This window comes from Oncorhynchus mykiss, chromosome 13 (genome assembly GCF_013265735.2).
Source record: "Oncorhynchus mykiss isolate Arlee chromosome 13, USDA_OmykA_1.1, whole genome shotgun sequence".
In the NCBI taxonomy this organism is placed as follows: domain Eukaryota; kingdom Metazoa; phylum Chordata; class Actinopteri; order Salmoniformes; family Salmonidae; genus Oncorhynchus; species Oncorhynchus mykiss.
This window is the reverse complement of record NC_048577.1, coordinates 8,722,330-8,738,515: the sequence shown is the minus strand read 5'-3', so window position 1 is coordinate 8,738,515 and position 16,186 is coordinate 8,722,330. Positions and strand designations below refer to the sequence as shown.

Sequence of the window (16,186 nt, the reverse complement as noted above, 5' to 3'; positions counted from 1 at the left end):
ACAAGTGTGTTTTTTATTATTACCGTAATCTAATACTACATGTAGTGCTCCGAGTGTGTGCCTACCTACCTACGTCCCTCCCTGTGGTGGTGGCAGAGTTGGAACAGGGGATGTTTCCATCCTTTCACTCTGATCCATCCATCTATAATTCAGCTGACCCGGCCGTATCGGTGTCTCTTTCTTTCCTTCCCTCTGTAAAATTGGCGTATGATGCAGGGATGAAGAGGCTGATTAACGAATGGGAGAAAGAGGGAGCGAGAGAAAGGAGCTATCACAACAGGTTGTTGTTGGTGGCAGAAAGAACAAGGGAACAACGAGGCAGAAGGAGGAGTGGGTTAATAGCCAAGGTGACTTTCACTATCAAAAGAAAAGAAGCCTGAATACGCTGATTAGTACCTAGCTAGCCTACTACCAACTAAATTGTTTTATTTCTTAACTTTCAACTAGTACTCTGGAGTGTAAAGAGAATAGTTTATTCATGTATGTAAAATCCTAATTATTCCGTTTTTGTTTTGTGGAAATCGAAGCGGTTACTATGTCGGGGGCGAACAGTGATCAGTTACATAGGTCTACATTGTCTGTGTACGCGGTAAGTAAATATTTTATGGTAGGCTAATACTATGGGGTTAGATTATTGAAATGTTGTAAATAGAGTATTGGCAGTAATCTACCCCCATCTTCCACACTCCAATAATACTCTAAATGTGGGTGTATTGGGGGAAAAATGTACAAAACTTTTCAAAAAACATTTTACAGGGTGGTTCGAGCACTGAATTCTGATTGGCTGACAGCCGTTGTATATCAGTCCATATACCAGGATATGACAACTTTTATTTCTACTGCTCTAATTATGTTAGTAACCAGTTTATAATAGCAGTAAGGCACCTTGGTGTTTGTGAGCATTTCGCTACACTCGCATTAACATCTGCTAACCATGTGTATGTGTGACAAATAAAAATTTGATTTGTGATACAGTGGGCTCAAATTACTGGCACCCCTGACTGGCAATGCACAAACAATGCTTAAACAAATATAAACAATATAATTATAGCGATAAACTCAAAATACCAACATGTGAGAAATACTGTACTTTATTAATGTTTCAATGGAACCCACCAAAATAATTTATTGATTTAATTAAAAATCAATGTCCTCCAAATCAAGGTTTCACAATTAATGGCACCCTTAAAGATTGTTGTAAGTAACATCAACCAAAATTAAACCACAAATTAAATTCCACTTATTTAAGTGATGTTTTGGGGCTGTTTTAATTCCAGTGGTCCAGGGGCACTGGTTCAGATTGATGGCATAATGAATTCCGCCAAGTATCAGGCAATTTTGGCTGACAATCTGGTTGCCTCTGCCAGAAGGCTGGGACTTGGCCATAGATGGACTTTCCAACAAGACAATTACCTGAAACATTCCTCAAGATCCACACAGAAATGGTTCTGTGACAACGAAGTCAATGTTCTGCCAGGGCCATCTCAGTCGCCGGACCTCAATCCAATCTAAACCCTGTGGACTGAGTGGAACAGGGCAGTTGATAAGCGCAAACCCAAGAATGTGAAGGATCTTGAAAGGATCTGCATAGAGGAATGGTCCAAAATCCCTCCAGATGTGTTCCTTAACCTTGTCAAACATCACAGGAAAAGACTTATCCTTGCCAGAGGTGGTGGCGCTAAGTACTAAATGAGGAGTGCCAATAATTATGAAACCTTGATTTTGGTCAAATGTATTTTGTGTTAAATAATTGTTTGATTTTTGTTGGTTCCATTGAAACATTAATAAAGCACAGTATTTCTCACATGTTGGTATTTTGAGTTTATCTCTATAATGATATTATTTATATTTTTTAATGTATTGTTTGTGCATTGCCAGTCAGGGGTGCCAGTCATTTTGGAGCCCACTGTATATGGCCAATATACCACGGCTAAGGGCTGTATCCAGCAACTCCACATTGCGTCGAGCTAAGAACAGCCCTTAGCCGTGGTATATCGGCCATATACCACACCCCTTTGGGCCTTATTGATTAAATATACAACCACTTGTAAGCCCTACTAAACACAAGGCATTTAGTTTTGGCCATTATTCAATGTTTGTTTGTTCTGTGTTCTCTTCCATAGAACCTGATGGAACAGTTCAACCCAGGCCTACAGACGCTAGTTACATTAGGAAACAGCTATGTCAAGGCTTTCCAAGGTGTGTGTGTATATGAGTGAGTGTGTGTGAAAGTTAATACATAAGTATGCATTTGTGTCATTGTGTGTGTGGGGGTCATCCCCCTGACAAGTTCCCTAGACCTAGTTGGGCTAACATGATGTCAGCGTCCTTCCTCTGACAAGTTCCCTAGACCTAGTTGGGCTAACATGATGTCAGCGTCCTTCCTCTGACAAGTTCCCTAGACCTAGTTGGGCTTACATGATGTCAGCGTCCTTCCTCTGACAAGTTCCCTAGACCTAGTTGGGCTAACATGATGTCAGCGTCCTTCCTCTGACTGATATAAACAGTACAAGGCACCTATCACAGGTCAGATAGTTAGCAGGTAGATTTAACATGGTAAAGACAGGCGTTAGCAGGTAGTTGTAACATGGTAAAGCCAGGCCTGTTTCCCATAGAGGTAGAAGATAGCAGGTCAGCTAGTTAGGTCAGCTAACATGGTAAACAGATGCCTGTTGCCCATAGATGTATAAAGAGGGCCCATCTTTGTATCTGTGCCATGATGGCTTCTGTGACTTTAAAATGGTGGAAACCTTCATTGGCAATGTCTACGCTAAAACAGCTGCTATCGATCCAGAGCCATCCTTCCACCTCTATGGATGTTACCTAACCACTGGGCTATTTATGGACCCAGTCTTACCTGTATCAGGTGTCAATCACCACAGGTGTTTTACTTATTGGGTAAATTGTTTGGGACAGTTAAGATATGATTACAAGGTTTGGTTTGTGTCATTATTGGGCTTGTGAGTTAATAGCTATAATGCTAAAAGGTATGTGTGTGTGTGTGTGTGTGTTGCAGCCTTGGCTGTTACCAGTGAGGCCTACTTTAGTGCTGTAGCGAAGATGGGAGAACAGGCCCTTCACACACTCTCCTCTCGCTCACTTGGTAAGTGTGTGTGTGTATGTCTGTCTACTGTATTGTACCATAGAACCAGCATAGTGGGTCAATTTCTGCAACAACTAAGAACTTCTCCTCTGTTTGGTGCCCTGGCTACCACGCTGTGAACAGTGTGATGTGAACCAGTGCACATGCGCAGATACTGTGTGTGACTGTGAGAGCAAAGTCTTGCATCTTGCTCATCTCAATATCTGTGGTGCTGCTCACGACAACGTCATTTTGCTGAGTCTATCTTTAACTTCCTTCTTAGCGTCTTTGAGTAACTTTGAGGTTGTTGTGGCAGGCGGTGTGGATGACTGCCAAGAAATAGCAATAAGAACAGAGTTTACTGAGAGGTAAGGGTGGAATGATCAAACACACACACACACACAGTAGGCCAGCTAATGAATTGAGTGCGGCTGAAAGACTGTCATCTATAATTCAAAGCAGCTACCTGATCCTCTCTTCATGGTCACACTGCTGCGCTGACCTTCTCACTTGGCTGACCTGCTGTAGCTACACTGTCATGCTAGCCTAGCTCTGACGCACGGCCCCATTCGTTCCCCATGAGATGCTATTGTCAGCGCTAATAAGGCTAGGTTGCTAGCTCTGACGCACGGCCCCATTCGTTCCCCATGAGATGCTATTGTCAGTGCTAATAAGGCTAGGTTGCTAGCTCTGACGCACGGCCCCATTCGTTCCCCATGAGATGCTATTGTCAGTGCTAATAAGGCTAGGTTGCTAGCTCTGACGCACGGCCCCAATCGTTCCCCATGAGATGCTATTGTCAGTGCTAATAAGGCTAGGTTGCTAGCTCTGACGCACGGCCCCATTCGTTCCCCATGAGATGCTATTGTCAGTGCTAATAAGGCTAGGTTGCTAGCTCTGACGCACGGCCCCATTCGTTCCCCATGAGATGCTATTGTCAGTGCTAATAAGGCTAGGTTGCTAGCTCTGACGCACGGCCCCATTCGTTCCCCATGAGATGCTATTGTCAGTGCTAATAAGGCTAGGTTGCTAGCTCTGACGCACGGCCCCATTCGTTCCCCATGAGATGCTATTGTCAGTGCTAATAAGGCTAGGTTGCTAGCTCTGATGCACGGCCCCATTCATTCCCTATGAGATGCTACCGTCATTGCTAATTGGTGATACTAATGTGTGTATGTATGATCCACAGGAGATGTCCTGGTACAGATATCTGAGACGCAGAGAAGACTCACAGCTGAGATGGAGGGAGTGGTCAGTATCTGTTTTATCTATGTCTGTATGTTCCTGATCCTATTTAGTGTCTTTATACCACCTATTTATCTATGTTTATTTACAATATGTCCACCCCACTGTTTCCATCCACAGCATGTGTGTGGACACTGCCATAGAGTGTAACATTGTTTTTCTCCCCCCCTCAGGGTGTAACGTTGTAATTCTTCCCCTTCAGATTCGATGGTTCCAGGTAGAAGTTTTACAGGCCATGGAGAAGAATGTCAAGTTGGATGAAGAGTACATTGACGTGAGTATCTGGCGTGTGTGTATGTGTGTGTGTGTGTGTGTGTGTGTGTGTGTGTGTGTGTGTGTACTAACACATACTCCTGTATCTCTTCCACAGGGCAGTCGCAGGGTGTATGAGCTGGAGGTGAGGAACCAGGCAGAAGCTCTGGAGAGACAGCTGAGAAGAGGAGCCTTCAGAGACTCACTGGTACACACACACACATACACACACACACACACACACACACACACACACACACACACACACACAGAACAACATCATGTGGACACTCTTACTGACACTTGTGGCTGCTTCGCCTGATGTATTGTCCTATATTTTTATTTTTAATCCCAGCCCCCATTCCCACAGGAGGTATTTTTGCCTTTTGGCAGGCCGTCATTGTAAATAAGAACTGACTTGCCTAGTTAAATACATAAAATAATAAAGACACACACACCCACCCTCCTTCTTACAGTTAAATCAGACACTGTCCAACACTACCACATTCCATACAGTAATGGTGTGTTTGTGTGTGTGTGTGTGTGTGTTCTCTAGGAGCACAGTGAGTACATGCAGTACCTGAGACAGAGTCAACATGACATTATGAAGGAGGAGGAGAGGAGGTCAGTCTTTACCATTATTAATACATTACCAACACAATTACTATTAGAACCATTATTAATACATTACCAACACAATTACTATTAGAACCGTTATTATGATGATGGATATGATGACGGTTGTTATTTGTAGGTATCGCTTCCTGGCAGAGAAACACTGCGGACTGACACAGTCACTGCTCTTCCTCATCAACAAGGTACACACACACACACACACACACACAGACATGTTTATGTCACAAACGGGGACGTCAGAAACCTTTACAAACACACGCAGGTAGTGTTCTGAAATGTCCCCATCTCTCCCCCAGACAGGGGCTTCCCTACAGCAGAAGGCTGATGGATGGAAGGAGAAAGTGAACGAGACACGAGGCTCCAGACCCCGTAGCCCCACCCACCCTGACCAGGAGGAACAGGTTAGAGACCCCGTAGCCCCACCCACCCTGACCAGGAGGAACAGGTTAGAGACCCCGTAGCCCCACCCACCCTGACCAGGAGGAACAGGTTAGAGGCCCCGTAGCCCCACCCACCCTGACCAGGAGGAACAGGTTAGAGACCCCGTAGCCCCACCCACCCTGACCAGGAGGAACAGGTTAGAGACCCCGTAGCCCCACCCACCCTGACCAGGAGGAACAGGTTAGAGACCCCGTAGCCCCACCCACCCTGACCAGGAGGAACAGGTTAGAGACCCCGTAGCCCCACCCACCCTGACCAGGAGGAACAGGTTAGAGACCCCGTAGCCCCACCCACCCTGACCAGGAGGAACAGGTTAGAGACCCCGTAGCCCCACCCACCCTGACCAGGAGGAACAGGTTAGAGACCCCGTAGCCCCACCCACCCTGACCAGGAGGAACAGGTTAGAGACCCCGTAGCCCCACCCACCCTGACCAGGAGGAACAGGTTAGAGACCCCGTAGCCCCACCCACCCTGACCAGGAGGAACAGGTTAGAGACCCCGTAGCCCCACCCACCCTGACCAGGAGGAACAGGTTAGAGACCCCGTAGCCCCACCCACCCTGACCAGGAGGAACAGGTTAGAGACCCCGTAGTCCCACCCACCCTGACCAGGAGGAACAGGTTAGAGACCCCGTAGCCCCACCCACCCTGACCAGGAGGAACAGGTTAGAGACCCCGTAGCCCCACCCACCCTGACCAGGAGGAACAGGTTAGAGACCCCGTAGCCCCACCCACCCTGACCAGGAGGAACAGCTTAGAGACCCCGTAGCCCCACCCACCCTGACCAGGAGGAACAGGTTAGAGACCCCGTAGCCCCACCCACCCTGACCAGGAGGAACAGGTTAGAGACCCCGTAGCCCCACCCACCCTGACCAGGAGGAACAGGTTAGAGACCCCGTAGCCCCACCCACCCTGACCAGGAGGAACAGGTTAGAGACCCCGTAGCCCCACCCAACCTGACCAGGAGGAACAGGTTAGAGACCCCGTAGCCCCACCCACCCTGACCAGGAGGAACAGGTTAGAGACCCCGTAGCCCCACCCACCCTGGCCAGGAGGAACAGGTTAGAGACCCCGTAGCCCCACCCACCCTGACCAGGAGGAACAGGTTAGAGATCCTGTAGCCCTCCCCACCCTGACCAGGAGGAACAAGTTAGAGACAAGTATTCCACCCAACCAATCAACCTTCCCCTGTCTCCCTCTCTCCTCAGCTGTGTGGCTCAGTGAGCTCTCTGCTGCAGACAGTAGATGAGGACAGAGACATGTCTTGGGCCAGGAGAGAACAGCAGGCCCTGGGGAGAGTGCCCTCTAGAGGTGTGATGACTACACTGCACCCCCAAAGAACAGGGTTATATTTAGTCAATCAGCTACACTACTCACGTGTGTTATTGTATTCATTTAATGCATAGCAGGGAAATATTTTGGTTGATACCGTGGGGATTTTTCATTGGATAAACTTTTCTCCATCCGTCTCTCTTTCTTCTCCTTCCCCATCACCCTCTCTACCCCCTTCCTCCCCCAGCCCCGTCCCCCCTCCACAGCCGATCCCGCTCCTCCTCAGTGGGTGAGTCTCTGGGTCTGGGTGGGGGTAGGACCATGAGAGCCCTGGTGTCCCACCCACCCTCCTCCAACCCCAAACTGCTACCCTTCACCCGGGGAGAGATGGTCACTGTGTTGGTCCAGGAGCCGAGGAATGGGTGGCTGTATGGGAGAACGGAAAGCAGCCTACGGTAGGTGACAGTGGATAACAGACTATGGTAGGGGTCAGTGGATAACAGACTATGATAGGGGTCAGTAGATAACAGACTATGATAGGGGTCAGTAGATAACAGTCTGTGATAGGGGTCAGTAGATAACAGTCTGTGATAGGGGTCAGTAGATAAGACTATGATAGGGGTCAGTTACTCTCTACAATAGATAGCAGACTATGATAGGGGTCAGTAGATAGCAGACTATGGTAGGGGTCAGTAGATAACAGACTATGATAGGGGTCAGTAGATAACAGACTATGATAGGGGTCAGTTACTCTCTACAATAGATAACAGACTATGGTAGGGGTCAGTAGATAACAGACTATGATAGGGGTCAGTAGATAGCAGACTATGATAGGGGTCAGTAGAGAGCAGACTATGATAGGGGTCAGTTACTCTCTACAATAGATAACAGACTATGATAGGGGTCAGTTACTCTCTACAGTAGATAACAGACTATGATATGGGTCAGTTACTCTCTACAGTAGATAACATACTATGATAGGGGTCAGTGGATAGCAGACTATGATAGGGGTCAGTAGATAACAGACTATGATAGGGGTCAGTGGATAACAGCAAGGACCATTATGATTAATTCCTTTGTTTGTCTGTTTGTTTGTTCCTTTATCCATCCATCATTCATTCATTCCTATGTGGCTGGCTGGCTGGCTGGCTGGCTGGCTGGCTGGCTGGCTGGCTGGCTGGCTGGCTGGCTGGCTGGCTGGCTGGCTGGCTGGGAAAACAGTGGACTTTATCTAGGAACTTGTCTGTTCCAGTATTTAGGCCATTGTTGTGTTTGCTAATATTCCTCTGGTCTCTGTTGTTCCAACAGCCAGGGCTGGTTCCCAGCAGCTTATGTTTCTTCTATTGAGGAGTTCTCTAACCTTTTGGGGTCCAGGTATGTCAATCAATCAATCAATCAATCAATCAATCAATCAATCAATCAATCAATCAATCAATCAATATGATCATATCTGACATTTGACCCTCCAGTGGCACTTCCTTGAGGAGCCACAGCATGAACAACCTATTGGATCCCTCTGACACCTCCATGGGCCAATCAGAAAAGGCCTACGGTGATGTTGCGCCCCCTACCACACCCACTCGCAGGGCCTCCGTCGACTTCCGACCAATCTCTCCCCTCCCTGAGAGGAGGGCGGAGCCAGAGATTGTGACGAGAACAAATAGCCTGAAAGGCTACAACGAGCTCCCGCCCCCTCCTCCTCCGCCCCCGCCACCCCCTCACCCAACAACAATGTTCCGGAGGGGGTCAGCTGACTTTCGACCAATCCAGCTTACTTTCCCGGAGAGGACAGCAGAATCATTATCACCCCTTGGAGCTTCTGGAGAAAACCTACTCTTTCCCAGGTAGGTGTGTGTGTCAGTGTGTGTGTGTGTGTGTGTGTGCCTGCTGTGATGTTTGTAATTCGTGTTGAGTGCTAGTCCTTTACATGTCACCTGATCTGTTGCAGGGGAACCAATCCCTTTGCGACAGTGAAGCTTAAACCAACAACCACCAATGACAGATCAGCACCGAGGACCCACTGACCAATCAGTACAGAGATGTCGACGTCAAGAAAAGCTGACGTCCTTGAGTTTGACATTGAGTCTATTTTTAGAGAAATTATGTAGATCGTCTAATCGTGTAAAAATATATATTTATTTATTTGTACTATTATGCGATTTAAGAATAGCACTTTGTCACATTGTTTGTGTGTTTCGATAGATTTTCCAATGGTTTACTAATTGTTCGATCTAGGATGCTTTTATTGTGAAATAGATACTTTAATTTTGAAAATATCTAAATGAATCTTCTCATTTGTGCATCCCTTGTTCTACAGTATATTAGTGTCCAGTCTAGTTTATATTAAATCATTAAATAATAACAAATAAAATAGTCATTTTACTCAAGGTGTTTTATTTCTTAGTATTTCTTATTTTGAATCATTTCTCTCTCTTCACCACTCTACCTCTTTATTTATACATCTCATCACCCGACGAGAGAGGAAGGAGGAAATGAGGGAGGGAGGAAAGGAAGGAGGGTACAAGTATATGTGAGGTGGAAAAAATAAAGAATGAGAGACACAGGTTGTATGGGTTCAGTCCCCAAAAAATGGCACTCTATTAAAAATAGCTCCCTATTCCCTTTCGGCACCCTCTGGAAGTAGTGCACTATAAAGGGATTAGGGTGCCATTTGGGTAAGGTGACATAGGGTCCATAGACGGCTAGAGAGGAAAGGGAAGGTGTCTGGTACATTATATCTACAGGAAAGGTTTTCTTTTAAAATGAGACAGTCATGAGGTTTTCAAATCAAAACAGGACATATATACAGTATGTTGGTGCGGTAGAAAAACATACAAATAAATACAGTAGTGCTTGTTGGGGAGTCCCCTCTCTGCCTCCCCCTGGTGGACGTCTCTGGTACTGTTTCTGGTTAGAGAGACTGGGCCTGCGTGGTGCGGAGTAGTGTGAAGTAGCCTTGACGCTGATCTTGGGTCAGTTGGCATTTTTCCCCGACTAATGGTTAAGGTTGGGAGGATTGGAGAAGGTGATCCTAGATCTGTGTGGAGGAGAAACTTCACCTTGGACTAGATGGTGCTTTTTGGGTGATGGGGGGGTGGGGGGGGGGGGGGGGGGGGGACTAGAGGTGCTCTTTACACCTCATGGACCAAGACTTCAAACTCTGGAAAAGAGAAGAAGAGGAGGACATTAAGATCCTCTGGGAGTCAGGATTTCATTCCGTTATCATCCTACCACCTCTCTCACCGTCGATGCCGATCTTTCCATCTCCGTCCTTGTCGGCGGCGTTAAGGAAGGCTTTGGTCTCGGCGTCGGTCAGGTCTCTGCCGTCCTCAGCGAAACTCTTCAGCACAAACCTGAGGTAGAAGAGAGTTCAAAGGTTAGGGGTCAAGATTAAGGAGCTGCGTGTGTGTGTGTGTCTGCTGTTCTCAGCAAAACACTTCAGTACGAACCTGAGGTCAGAGATTTATAGCGTGAAGAAAAAATGTATTAAGCTAGGACTGCAAAATCCTGTTTCCTTTCCCCACAATTTCTAGGTTTTCCAGATATCATGTTTGGGCGATTCCTGGATTTACTGCTTATCATGACGCCAGGGATCTTCTAATCAGGATTTCTGGAACACCTTGGCATTTTGGCCAAGTTATCGCAATTTCCCAACCCTGTATTGGGCATGCGTTCTAAATGGTATGCAAGCTTGTAAATGGGAAAATAGCCACACATTCACATCTGATGAATATGTGTGTGTGCACCTGTCCATGTGCGTATTTGGTATGAGTCTATGTGTGTGTGTGTGTGTGTATCCTTCTATGTGTATCTCTCTTCCTCTTACTTGAGCTCCTCCTCCTCAATGAATCCACTCTGGTCAGCATCAATAGCCTGGAACACCTTCTTGACATTGTCAGGAGTCATGGCCTTCAGGCCCACTAGAGCAAAGAACTTCTTATGGTCGAAGGAACCCTCCGCTGGATGGACGGACGGACCGACCGACGACCGGACACACACAAACACAAACACAAACACACACACACACAGATACACACACACGGACAGGTAAGCACACACACATAAACACACACGCAAAGGTATGCACACACACATGGACAGGTAAGCACATGGACAGGTAAGCACACGGACAGGTAAGCACATGGACAGGTAAGCACACAGACAGGTATGCACATGGACAGGGAGGAGAGGGAGGGAGGAGACGGGAAGAGGAAATGGAGAGATATATATTATATTATTTTCAAAAGATTTGGTTTGGTTTTCAACAGTGAAAACTTGTGCTCACCTTTGACTGCATCAAGGGCCTTCTGAATATCATCAGCTTTCAAAAAATCTTTCAAAGCAGCCATCTTGGTAACTGAGGGGAGAGAGAGAGAGGTTTATGAATATATAATATGGATAGCATAAATGAGGCGCTAGGACAAAGTGCTTAGTGTCAGTTACTAGGTTCTATTGAGCCCTGAGACCTTGGCTAAGGAACAGGACAGACAGAGATACACAGACCCACTGTCTCTGGGAATGTGATGTAAAGCACCATGAATAGTGTCTGGCAGTCACAAAGTAAGGACAGTGGATGTAAGGACACACTGGAGAGGAGGAGGAGAGAGGGAAGAAAAAGAGAGGAGAGGAACAGCATCAGAGTTTGGCCAGTGACCATGAGCTGGGCTCTATATCGTTCTGGCACTCAACGGACACCCAAATTAACTTGGCAGAGGTGGGGAGGATGGGAAAAGGAGAGGAGGGGAGGAGGGTAGAAAGGGGAGAGGAGGGGGGAAATGAGAGAGGACGGGAGAAAGGAGAGAGGAGGGGAGAAAGGAGAGGAGGGGAGAAAGGGGAGAGGAGGGGGGAAAGGAGAGAGGAGGGGAGAAAGGAGAGAGGAGGGGGGAAAGGGGAGAGGAGGGGGGAAAGGGGAGAGGAGGGGGGAAAGGGGAGTGGAGGGGAGAAAGGAGAGAGGAGAGAAGAAAGGGGAGAGGAGGGGAGAAAGGGGAGAGGAGGGGAGAAAGGAGAGAGGAGAAGGGAAAGGAGAGAGGAGGGGAGAAAGGAGAGAGGAGGGGGGAAAGGGGAGAGGAGGGGAGAAAGGGGAGAGGAGGGGAGAAAGGAGAGAGGAGGGGAGAAAGGAGAGAGGACGGGGGAAAGGGGAGAGGAGGGGAGAAAGGAGAGAGGAGGGGAGAAAGGGGAGGTGGGGAGAGAGGAGGGGAGAGAGGAGGGAGAAAGGGGAGAGGAGGGGGGAAAGGGGAGAGGAGGGGAGAAAGGGGAGAGGAGGGGGGAAAGGAGAGAGGAGGGGAGAAAGGAGAGAGGAGGGGAGAAAGGGGAGAGGAGGGGGGAAAGGGGAGAGGAGGGGGGAAAGGGGAGAGGAGGGGGGAAAGGGGAGAGGAGGGGAGAAAGGGGAGAGGAGGGGAGAAAGGAGAGAGGAGGGGAGAAAGGAGAGAGGAGGGGAGAAAGGAGAGAGGAGGGGGGAAAGGGGAGAGGAGGGGAGAGAGGAGGGGAGAAAGGGGAGGCGGGGAGAGAGGAGGGGAGAAAGGAGAGAGGAGGGAGAAAGGGGAGAGGATTGGGGAAAGGGGAGAGGAGGGGGGAAAGGGGAGAGGAGGGGAGAAAGGGGAGAGGAGGGGAGAAAGCTGACCAAAAGCCATATTTGGTAATATAAGACGCAGCATAAATAAAGATTGTGAACAGAGGTGCAATGATAATCAACAAGATACTTCCCAAGACAAATCTTAGAAGAAAGCATATGACTACCACTCTCTCAAAATGGAGCCAGAGTCCTATTGCCTCACATTTACAAGTTCACCCAGCTCTATTTGATCATGGCAGTTGTCGTGTCCTGGGTGCACAGTTTCAAAATGTTTGTGAAATCATTCCTGCATTGCCTTAAATTGCTCAATAGATGTCAGTAAAGAGCCAGACAGATATCACTTAATAACTACTCAGTACAACTGAGAGAGAATCTCAATAGTCTCCACTAGCATCCTTACCCTCGCCTGCAATAATGCAAGAAGACATTGAAAGATAAATTGGTGGAAGCCGTCAGAGGGACTTTCTGTCTGACTCTGTCTAATTATTCTAAATAAGAACAAGGCCATGGGGTGAGGAAGCCTCTATATTACTGAGATAAAGCCTGATTAGATTAGTGACATGGAGGTATAGAGTCTAGTGACATGGAGGTATAGAGTCTAGTGACATGTTGGTGGATAGAGTCTAGTGACATGGAGGTGGATAGAGTCTAGTGAAATTGAGGTGGATAGAGTCTAGTGACATGGAGGTGGATAGAGTCTAGTGACATGGAGGTGGACAGAGTCTAGTGACATGGAGGTGGATAGAGTCTAGTGACATGGAGGTGGATAGAGTCTAGTGAAATTGAGGTAGATAGAGTCTACTGGCATGGAGGTGGATAGAGTCTAGTGACATGGAGGTGGATAGAGTCTAGTGACATGGTGGTGGATAGAGTCTAGTGACATGGAGGTGGATAGAGTCTAGTGACATGGAGGTGGATAGAGTCTACTGGCATGGAGGTGGAAAGAGTCTAGTGACATGGAGGTGGATAGAGTCTAGTGACATGGAGGTGGATAGAGTCTAGTGACATGGAGGTGGATAGAGTCTAGTGACATGGAGGTGGATAGAGTCTAGTGACATGGTGGTATAGAGTCTAGTGACATGGAGGTATAGAGTCTAGTGACATGGAGGTGTATAGAGTCTAGTGACATGGAGGTGGATAGAGTCTAGTGACATGGAGGTGGATAGAGTCTAGTGACATGGTGGTATAGAGTCTAGTGACATGGAGGTATAGAGTCTAGTGACATGGAGGTGGATAGAGTCTAGTGACATGGTGGTGGATAGAGTCTAGTGACATGGAGGTGGATAGAGTCTAGTGACATGGTGTTGGATAGAGTCTAGTGACATGGAGGTATAGAGTCTAGTGGAATGGTGGTATAGAGTCTAGTGACATGGAGGTATAGAGTCTAGTGACATGGAGGTGTATAGAGTCTAGTGACATGGAGGTGGATAGAGTCTAGTGACATGGAGGTGGATAGAGTCTAGTGACATGGAGGTGGATAGAGTCTAGTGACATGGAGGTGGATAGAGTCTACTGGCATGGAGGTGGATAGAGTCTAGTGACATGGAGGTGGATAGAGTCTATTGACATGGAGGTGGATAGAGTCTAGTGACATGGAGGTGGATAGAGTCTATTGACATGGAGGTGGATAGAGTCTAGTGACATGGAGGTGGATAGAGTCTAGTGACATGGTGGTGGATAGAGTCTAGTGACATGGAGGTGGATAGAGTCTAGTGACATGGAGGTATAGAGTCTAGTGACATTGTGGTATAGAGTCTAGTGACATGGAGGTGTATAGAGTCTAGTGACATGGAGGTGGATAGAGTCTAGTGACATGGTGGTGGATAGAGTCTAGTGACATGGAGGTGTATAGAGTCTAGTGACATGGAGGTGGATAGAGTCTAGTGACATGGAGGTGGATAGAGTCTACTGGCATGGAGGTGGATAGAGTCTAGTGACATGGAGGTGGATAGAGTCTATTGACATGGAGGTGGATAGAGTCTAGTGACATGGAGGTGGATAGAGTCTATTGACATGGAGGTGGATAGAGTCTAGTGACATGGAGGTGGATAGAGTCTAGTGACATGGTGGTGGATAGAGTCTAGTGACATGGAGGTATAGAGTCTAGTGACATTGTGGTATAGAGTCTAGTGACATGGAGGTGGATAGAGTCTAGTGACATGGAGGTGGATAGAGTCTAGTGACATGGAGGTGGATAGAGTCTAGTGACATGGTGGTATAGAGTCTAGTGACATTGTGGTATAGAGTCTAGTGACATGGAGGTGGATAGAGTCTAGTGACATGGTGGTATAGAGTCTAGTGACATGGTGGTATAGAGTCTAGTGACATGGAGGTGGATAGAGTCTAGTGACATGGAGGTGGATAGAGTCTACTGGCATGGAGGTGGATAGAGTCTAGTGACATGGAGGTGGATAGAGTCTAGTGACATGGAGGTGGATAGAGTCTACTGACATGGAGGTGGATAGAGTCTAGTGACATGGAGGTGGATAGAGTCTAGTGACATGGAGGTGGATAGAGTCTAGTGACATGGTGGTGGATAGAGTCTAGTGTGTGTTGTTAGATATTACTGCTCTGTTTGAGCTGTGTGTTTGTGTGTGTGCATGTATGTGTGTTCCTGTGTTTGTGTGTGCATGATTGTGTGTGTGTGTGGTTTTGTGTGTGGTGGTGTGTGTGTTTGTGTTTGTGTGTGTGTGTGTGTGTGGTTGTGTATATGGTTGTGTGTGGTTGTGTGTGTGGTTGTGTGTGTGTGTGTGGGTAAGTCAGTGCCAGAGCTTCTGTAAATGTGCATAAGTATTTGTTGCTTTTGCTGGTGTGTGTATGTGTGTGTGTGTGTATGGTTGTGTGTGTGTGTGTGTGTGTTTGTATGGTTGTATGGTTTTGGCAGAAACGTGTATGAGGAGACTGTGACTAATTAAATGTGAAAATATCTCTCTCTCTCTCTCTCACACACTCTCTCCCTCTCTTAATATCTCTCTCTCTCTCTCTCTTTCTTCACCTCCCCCCTTTCTATCTCGCCCCCTCCTCTCTCTACCTTGGTAACAGATATATTTTGAAATCTAACTCTGTCCATCTGTCTGTCTGTTGGACTTTTCTATAAATAGTACAGTGTGGACCAAGACATCCACCAAGGCCCATATCTCTCATATCTCTCATATATCTCACATCTCTCACATCTCTCATATCTCCCATGTCTCATATCTTCTATATTTAGGAGGCGATAAGCAGAAAATCTTCAAATCCACCATGCAAGATTTCTGGAGAAGCTAAAAGTTTGGGGAAAGTTCCCAGAATATTGTGACCCTGCCTGCCAATAGTATCTCTTTATGTGTCCTGTATCTTCTATATATTCCAGGTCTCTTGTGGCTTCTGTGTCCTACAGGTATGTTGTCATCGTGATGTTAGCATGTTAGCATGTTGTCATGCTTGTGGCTAAGCGCTAAGGGGTGTGGCACATGAACCTCAGTTATCTTCGGCATCTACATACGTGTGCGTGTGTGTGGTGTGTGTGGTGTGTGTGTGGTGTGTGTGGTGTGTGTGGTGTGTGTGTGGTGTGTGTGTGTGTGGTGTGTGTGTGGTGTGTATGGTGTGTGTGTGTGTGTGTGGTGTGTGTGTGGTGTGTGGTGTGTGTGTGGTGTGTGTGTGTGTGTGGTGTGTGTGTGGTGTGTGTGTGTGTGTGGTGTGTGTGTG

General features: G+C 47.3%; 2 protein-coding genes across 6 annotated transcripts in view; one reads left to right on the top strand and one right to left on the bottom strand.

Moving 5' to 3' along the window:
- Nucleotides 1–89: 89 nt before the first annotated feature.
- Nucleotides 90–9,293, top strand: LOC110515367 (brain-specific angiogenesis inhibitor 1-associated protein 2-like protein 2). Of its 2 annotated transcripts, XM_036940133.1 has the most exons (15): nucleotides 90–347; nucleotides 528–589; nucleotides 2,124–2,199; nucleotides 3,017–3,103; nucleotides 4,272–4,333; nucleotides 4,530–4,601; nucleotides 4,698–4,787; nucleotides 5,136–5,203; nucleotides 5,334–5,397; nucleotides 5,512–5,616; nucleotides 6,864–6,966; nucleotides 7,175–7,382; nucleotides 8,236–8,301; nucleotides 8,397–8,771; nucleotides 8,876–9,293. In XM_036940133.1, exons 1-15 carry the CDS (start codon nucleotides 239–241, stop codon nucleotides 8,949–8,951), a joined length of 1,623 nt encoding a protein of 540 aa, XP_036796028.1. In that variant the 5' UTR covers nucleotides 90–238; the 3' UTR covers nucleotides 8,952–9,293. The 2 variants fall into 2 exon arrangements, with proteins under 2 accessions (XP_036796028.1, XP_036796029.1); XM_036940134.1 differs by having other exon boundaries at nucleotides 90–589.
- A 7-nt stretch (nucleotides 9,294–9,300) lies between these two features.
- LOC118938190 (parvalbumin alpha) overlaps nucleotides 9,301–16,186 on the bottom strand; it is a 62,560-nt gene continuing 55,674 nt past the window's right edge. For all 4 annotated transcript variants that reach the window (XM_036940136.1, XM_036940137.1, XM_036940138.1 and 1 more), the window contains 4 exons: nucleotides 11,213–11,284; nucleotides 10,754–10,886; nucleotides 10,171–10,280; nucleotides 9,301–10,087 (listed from right to left, as the gene is read on the bottom strand). In XM_036940136.1, coding sequence (XP_036796031.1) covers nucleotides 10,059–10,087; nucleotides 10,171–10,280; nucleotides 10,754–10,886; nucleotides 11,213–11,276 — 336 coding nt within the window. In that variant the 5' untranslated portion in view covers nucleotides 11,277–11,284 and the 3' untranslated portion in view covers nucleotides 9,301–10,058. The remainder of the gene's footprint in view (nucleotides 10,088–10,170; nucleotides 10,281–10,753; nucleotides 10,887–11,212; nucleotides 11,285–16,186) is intronic.